General features: G+C 43.9%; 1 protein-coding gene across 1 annotated transcript in view; it reads left to right on the forward strand.

The window, feature by feature from the left end:
* Positions 1-5,534, forward strand: part of GRK2 (G protein-coupled receptor kinase 2) — a 37,087-nt gene extending 31,553 nt beyond the window's left edge. Inside the window, exons 19-21 of the mRNA XM_054971204.1 lie at positions 718-854; positions 1,076-1,189; positions 3,518-5,534. Coding sequence (XP_054827179.1) covers positions 718-854; positions 1,076-1,189; positions 3,518-3,688 — 422 coding nt within the window. The 3' untranslated portion in view covers positions 3,689-5,534. The remainder of the gene's footprint in view (positions 1-717; positions 855-1,075; positions 1,190-3,517) is intronic.
* Positions 5,535-7,762: the final 2,228 nt, after the last annotated feature.

Genomic DNA, 7,762 nt, shown 5'->3' on the forward strand with positions numbered 1-7,762 from the left:
ATGAGCTTTCGTGAATCACAGCTCACTTCTTCAGATACAGCTAGAATGTGAGTCCATCTGTCCTTATATCTTGGAGAGTGGAATGATTACAGAAACCGAATAATAGCCAGTGAATGGCAATAGCAGGTGTGATTGGATAGGGTGGGGTATGTCGAGGGGTAGTGAGTGTGGAGAAATCAGCACTAGTAATGAAACAGGAAACCTAGGTCTCGATTCAGTCCAGGTGGATGCATTGTTTTGAGCTTTGTTATCAGTTGCAGTTCAGCAGTCCAATCACGTCTGCCATTGTCATTTACAATCACTCCTGCTATTGTCATACACAAGCCATATGATAATAGCCGGTGAATGGCAATAGCAGGCGTGATTGGATGGGTTGGGGTATGCAGAGGGGTAGTGGGTGTGGAGAAATCAGCATTGGTAATGAGACAGGAATTCTAGGTCTCGATTCAGTCCAGGTGGATGCAGTTTTAGCTTCACTATGAGGTGCAGTTCAGCAGTCCAATCATGCCTGTTATTGTCATTCACCAGCTATTATCATTTGGCTTCTGTAATCACTCCACTCTCCAAGATATAAGGAAAGATATATCACATTCTAGCTGTATCTGAAGAAATGAGCTGTGATTCATGAAAGCTCATACCCTACCACAAATTTGGTTAGTCTTATTCTCTGTTTGTTGTACACTGTCCATAACACTGTATTTCTGCTATTCTGTACAGATTATGCCCTAGGCAAAGACTGCATCATGCATGGCTATATGTCAAAACTGGGGAACCCTTTCCTTACTCAGTGGCAGAGGAGATACTTCTACCTCTTCCCAAACCGGTTGGAGTGGCGTGGAGAAGGAGAATCCCCGGTAAGAGAAGAATTTTATGTTAGTATGAGGGAAGGGAGAATGGGCATGTTGAGCATAAAGAGAGGGCTTGCCCTGCATGTGCCCAGTTTGGCATGTGGGTGAATTCTCCATCCTTGGAAGATGGGCAGAGGATGCAGAATGAATATTTTAACTGCATGTTGGAAATGGGGTATGCTCTCTTTCTGTCACTCCACTGGTTCTTTGCATCCATCCTATAACAGCAATCTTTGCTCACCATGGAAGAGATCCAGTCAGTGGAGGAGACGCAGATAAAGGATCGAAAGTGTATTCTACTGAAGATCCGGGGAGGCAAGCAATTTGTCCTGCAGTGTGATGTGAGTTTTTCTTCCAGTCTGAAGAGTCCAGAGATAATCAAAACCTTATCTGACCCAGTAAAAAACCTCATGGTGTTCCTATAGGCAAAGGAACTAGGGGATCTTCCTTAATCTATTGAAAAAGTGATTTATTCAGTTAAGGTCAGTTCACAGTTTAGTGGATTACCTTTGCCTCGAAATGATAAATTCTTTTACCAAAGTTTTTTTTTTTTGCTCTATAGTCAGGTAGGAAGGCAGTATTGTAGGGAGGGGGTCTCAGATGCTTCGCTAATGAGTTAGGGACCATAGACTTCACCACTATGTTTCCTTACATATTATCTGTTGCTTTGAATATGTACTTCTATATACTACCTGTGCTTCATGTTGTCTAATGTCAGTCCTAGAACTGATTATGTTCTGTTTCAGCAATTCTTCAACTCCGTATTGGATCCTTGCTAATACTATTACTTTGTAAACTTGTTTTTATTTATCCCATGACATTGTTTATGGAAATGTCCTTGACACCGTATGGAAATGTCCTTGTTACTGATTGTACTAATCTCACACTATGTAATCCGCCTTGAGTCGCAGTGAGAAAGGTGGCCCATCAATAACATAAACAAATAAAATAAATAAATACTCAGAATAACCTGCATATTGGGAAGCAAGGAGCTGTGAGGATACAATAACAGGTTTCTGCTGATCACTTAAAAGTTTTGTCAGAATTTCCTCTGGCTTCTGAGAATTTGGCTTTCAGCTGCATGTTTTCAAGCTTCACTACAAACTAAGGACAAGGGCAAGATACTACTAAGGGAAAGGTAATACTGTGTGACTTGTGAATTTCAAAGGGAGTGTTAATGACATAACATTCGATTTATATACCGTCCTTCAGGACAACTTAATGCCCGCTCAGAGCGGCTTACAAAGTATGTTATCATCATCCTCACAACAAACACCCTGTGAGGTGGGTGGGGCTGAGAGAGCTCCAGAGAGCCATGACTAGCCCAAGGTCACCCAGCTGGCTTCAAGTGGAGGAGTGGGGAATCAAACCTGGCTCTCCAGATTAGAGTCCCACGCTCTTAACCACTACGCCAAACTGGCATGTTGTTAGACTCCTCTTTTGGAATCAGAGTGCTTAACTTTGGCCAGAGTGTGCTCAAGATGTTTACGAAATACGTTTTTAAATCCCCATATTGTACAGCCTGTTAGCATTCATTTTATGACTTCTCCATGAGGGGCTGCTTGCAAATAGAGGTTGCGGAAAGAGCCATTCCAGTCAGAGTAGGTAGTTCTGAGCTAAATGGACCAATGGTTTGACTCTGATCCGCCTTGTCTCAGTGAGAAAGATGGATTATAAATAATGTAAATAAAATAAATACATAAATAAATAAGATACGTAGTAGGTGCTCATATAGAAACCCTATTGGTAGAGAGTAGATATAAGCAGGAAGGCATTGAAACTGAAGTCATGAGTTGAAGAGATTCACAGAGGACAGCAGTGAAGACAATTGTTTGTCTTTAAGGCCATCTAGTCCTGGCAACATGCTGAGGATGTAGAAGGGAGATCTTTAAGCCTCATTTGAGAAAACTGCAGCCACAGTGAAGACTTTTTTAGGAGTTCTGCATAGTTAACTTATCACCTCTTAAGCGGTTGGGGGCATGAACTCTAGGAAAGCTCTGGCCCTGGTTGGTGACTATTTCTTAAAAGAGTGCCATATTTTGAATTAAGCAAGGGCCAAGACCAGCAGTCATTGGCTCCACACACTTTCACCCCCTCCTCCATGAGCCCAGATAGATGCAAAATGTTCTTTAACCTGCTCTGTCCCAGTGCAAACAACAGAGGCTTTGGCTGCTTCCTTTCTTGATTGCACAGTTTAGATTTGACTACTACACGCATGCCATTGCGTAGGCACTTGAGAGTAAGCACTTGACGTACGTAAGTAAAGAATTCCAGTAATTTGCCATTAAGGTAAATCACAGCAGTGCTTTAACTAACTACTCTGCTACATCCCTGTTGATACAGAGAAAGCATGTAAACTGAATAAGATGCTCCTTGGGATTGGCAGCTGTACAGGAAACTCCAGGAAGCCTGCTCTATATCCCTACTTTGTAGGAAGAATGTATTGGTGCCAGAGGGCACCATTGGGAAACCATGCTTTTTTAACTCAGGGATGTTGTCCAGGGTGCTCCAGGAAGGGGCCAAGTCTCCCATCACTTGCAGTCTAGTGCATGGTTTTGATGTGACAATATGCTGACGAGGCTGGAATATCCTCCCCTGCTCCAACCAAGGGCTGTGCTATTGCCTTGACATAAGTCTTCTCTGCACTTCCTTACTGCCTTTCCCTGCAGAGCGACCCGGAGCTGGTGCAGTGGAAGAAGGAGCTGCGTGAGGCATACAAGGAAGCCCAGCAGCTGTTGCAGAGGGTGCCCAAGATGAAACACAAGCCGCGCTCTCCGGTGGTGGAGCTGAGCAAGGTCCCACTGATCCAGCGCAGCAGCAGCAGCACCAATGGCCTCTGACCTTCCTCGACTTCCCCTCCCATCCTTAATTTATTCGGCTGGGTTTGTCCACCGTTCCCATCCTCTCTACTGTCTCTCTTTTTGCTGATTGTTGTGATGTCCGCCCCAGCCCCTTGGGGTATTGTAGTGAGGGGATGGGGGCATCCAAAAAGTGAGGGACAAGCTTTTCCCTGTCTCCCGCCCCTCCCCTCTTCTAAAGAACGTAGGGATTGATACCTATTTCAAGGGGAAAGAACCCAATTGGTAAGGGTCAACACATCCCTTACTTAAGGAAGCCTGGGATTTAAGGCTCTACGTTTTAAATAGGACCAATGAAGGAGAAAGTTATGGAGTGTGCTGTGTATCTTGAACACTCCCTGCTTCCTCCCTGTGGTGCCAAACATGTGCTAGTATTTGAGGAGCATCAGAAGGCCTGGTACTTCAGGCTTTGCTCCCCATGGGGTTTTTTGGGGGTGCGCATCCTCTGAAACCAGTCCCCTTATACTAGTAAGGATGGAAAAAAATCTAAACGACAATCTGAATACCAGCCCCTTTTATCTTCCAGATCCAAGCTCTGACAAGAGTTGCACAGCTGATTCCCGCGTTAAGGGTGCTCTGGTTCTGGCAGGGAAAGCTAGAGAAAGCATGTTTTTCACTGCTACTGCCCCTTGCTGAGAGTACTAATTGATCAGCCATTGTGCCATAACCATCTGTTTCAGGGTTTGCTGGGTTTCCACTCTAGGAGGGTGGTAAGGTTGCCTTGAAGCTATTATTACAATAGAAGGATTTGCTAACAGATGAAGGCTTACCCCATTCTCTTCCCTTCCCTGTGTTCCTGAGTCCATTCCTTAATCCTTACTTGCATCTTCTCATCCCATTAGTTGCCATTCCAAATCGGAGAGGCTGTTGTCACTGCAGCCTTACAATCATGATTCCTCTGCTTATGGTATCCCAGGCTTGAACAGGTATTATCTGTCAATTGTGCCAAATTTCACAATAATTTCTATCCCCATCCAGGTGGCCCAGCGGAGCACCTGCAAAGTCCTATTCCCTGTCACCCCAGGCCATATCTGGACCAAATTCTCTGCATTTGACTGTCCCAGACTGTGCTATTGCCTCTGATTCTTCTCCTTGGAGTAAGATAAGAACTGTCTTTGCTCTGCTGTCTCCACTGCCAAACGTATTCTGCTTTGCTGTGGAAAGGAGAAGGAGCAGCAGAGTTATGCCAAAAGAGATTCTGAACTGCCTGTCCTCTGCTTGGGGCCTGTCTGGAGTGGGGCTGGAGTGGAGGAGGCAGTAGCTGGAAGCTCAGCCTGAATGAGGCCCTGTGCCAACTTGAGTATCTGAAGGACTCTGTAAATATTTCTGTGCCAAGGGGCCAGGCTGGGTTTGAAAAACTTGGTTTGCTTTTCCCTTCCTTTCCAGTATCCACTGTATTAATAATTTCCCTCCCTCGCAGCAGTGTTATGATTTCTCCTACAGGCTGGGGAGAAATCTCAGGTTAAGCCTGTGCCCCCTCCTCTTCCACTTGTGGTTAACAGGGGGGTGGGGTATGGGTCAATGGCTTTTGGTAGGGGATCAGGTTCTCTCCCTCTGGTCTCATGGCCCACATGCATGCGATTGCCTCCGATGCATGCCTCCCCTCCCTGATGATGAACTCTGCCTGTTCTTCCACCTGACTTCAATTTTCCTTCCAGGGTGATTAGCCCCAGAAGGAGAGAGGTGGAATGGAGCCCCTTTCCTTGCAATGTCTGTAAATATTGATCTCTGGTTTGTCTCTCTGGGTTATTATTATGGATTTTTTGCCGATTTTGAATGTGATTTTAATGAGTGGGTTAAAAAAGATTGTTTTTATAATAAAAAAATTCAAAACCCACAAGACTAGGACCTAAAGGCTCTTCTGTGCCCCTCAGAATGCAGAGAACATGACACTAGCATAGATTTGGACTTTTAAATGAGTATCTTATCCAAACCGATTCAACCTGCCTAGTACTGTCTACTCTGGCTAGCAGTAGTTCTCCATGGTCTTGGGAAAAGTTCTTTCCCATCCCTGCTGCCTGAGCTATGGACCCTTTATGGTTCCTTTTTGTATCATTCTTTTCCGGGGAAAGAATGGATCATCCATCTAGGAGTCTGCTGGAAGAAGTGTGTGCAAATAAACACAGGCATGTATATAAATAAGTATTTGCATTACTGTCAGGTTGATGGGAAAGGGGGTGGGAATAAAGATGTGGATAGGAAGCATTCAGCTGCATATTTGTGGAGCATGTCTTGAAGAATCTATAGAGCTAAAGTCCTGACTTTATGTAGCAGATGCCACCCTGGGAAGCATCTTTACCCACTGGCACTAATGCCAATGTTACAGACGACAGTTTCCCACAGCTGTCAGGAAGGAGGCTTTGTGGCCACTAGAGTAGAGGAGACTGCTAATGGGAGGAGACCAAGGTGGGTTTGGCAGAATGACAGGGACGTAGTCTTCAAGCCTGTGCAGCTACAGGAAAGAAAGGAACATTCGGAAGTAAACCAGAGTATTTAGACGCCCTTTGATGCTGTTATTCCCCTGTGTCTCAGAGTTGTGAAATCATGCAAAGAGACTTCCTGCTGCCATGGAGAAGTGGATCTTTAAGCCTCATTTGAGAAAACTGCAGCCACAGTGGTGTAACTCTGTTCATGTACAATAATCGGCTGCAAAAAAGTTGTGTGAACTGAGTTCTACTCCACATCCTTTACACTGTTGCAGAGGATCCTGTAAACATGCCCCAACCACCAATGCTAGTTGTGTCTCAGCATCTTCTGTGATGCCAGTGTGATGTATTGGTTAGAGTGCTGGACTAGGATCTGGGATACCTAGATTCAAATCTCCATACTGCTATGATGCTTCCTGTATAATCTTGATGCAATCATACCCACTGTCTAACCTACCACAAAGAGTTGCTATGAAGATAAAATGGGGAAGAGAGATCCATGACTGCTTCACTGAGCTCACTGGAGGTAGGACAGAATAAAAATGCACTTGACAGACAAAATATTCTGGCAAAAAAGTCTTGATTCACGCAAGTACTTCAGTGCTCGTTGAACTACGTGAGCAGAGTTGTGCTTCAGCATTCTCTAACACTGAATGGACCTTATGTGTATGTTGCATACACTGCAACATTTTAGAATGGGAGCATTTTTGGGATTATATGTTGTTCCACTGTCAACTTGCTAGGTACTCATCCCAGAATTACTATCTTCAGGAAATGTAAGACTTTCCATTGGGACTATTTCTTGTGCTGAAGGGTAAGTTATGGCCCCTAAAAATATAGAGATGAAAAAATGAGTAAAGCAGAAGTATAGCTTGAATGCATCATAGTAAACAAACAATTGAGGTTCATCACATAACCCTGAAAGGAGAAACCACTAATATTTAATTTTTCTAGAGGAAGTCCCTCTTACTACTGCCAAAAAAAACCCCACCTTAAACAAACATATTTCAATTTCAGCAATGGAGAGGGAGAGAGCTCCTCAGTCATGGAGAACTGAATGCCTACTTCTTGTTTATGGAGGCACAAGAATGGGGAGGGCAGACACAGTCCCCATACGCTTTCATTCCTACTTACTACCTCTATAGTGGGGGACTTCAACCAAATCCAAATGCCTCATTCTGTTCCCCTATCTGTTCAGGCAACTCTGTTATGGGGCTTCATTCCAAGTAGGAACTCGTCTGTCTACTCATCCTTCGATATAACCACCACATCCCAACAAATATTTTATACTGTCTACATGGGACAAACAGGACATATCTACACAAAAGAATAAACTGATATAAATGTGATTTTAAAAAATGGCAACATTCACCAATCAGTGGGGGAACATTTCAGTCTCCTAGAACAGCCTATTGCTGATTTCAGTCACAACACAAAACATTTCCAAGGGGGCTCCAGCATAAAATTGCTGAACTAGAATTTATCCACAAAATTTAACTTACTCAATTTTAAGTTAGCACTGTACATTTAGTTTCTGATACAGGTGTCTAATTAGCATAGTATGGCATAGCTAGATATCACCACTCACTTCAGTTATAAATACTTCCTTTTCATTTTGTATGTTTGGGCT

This window comes from Eublepharis macularius, chromosome 2, assembly GCF_028583425.1.
Source record: "Eublepharis macularius isolate TG4126 chromosome 2, MPM_Emac_v1.0, whole genome shotgun sequence".
Lineage (NCBI taxonomy): Eukaryota > Metazoa > Chordata > Lepidosauria > Squamata > Eublepharidae > Eublepharis > Eublepharis macularius.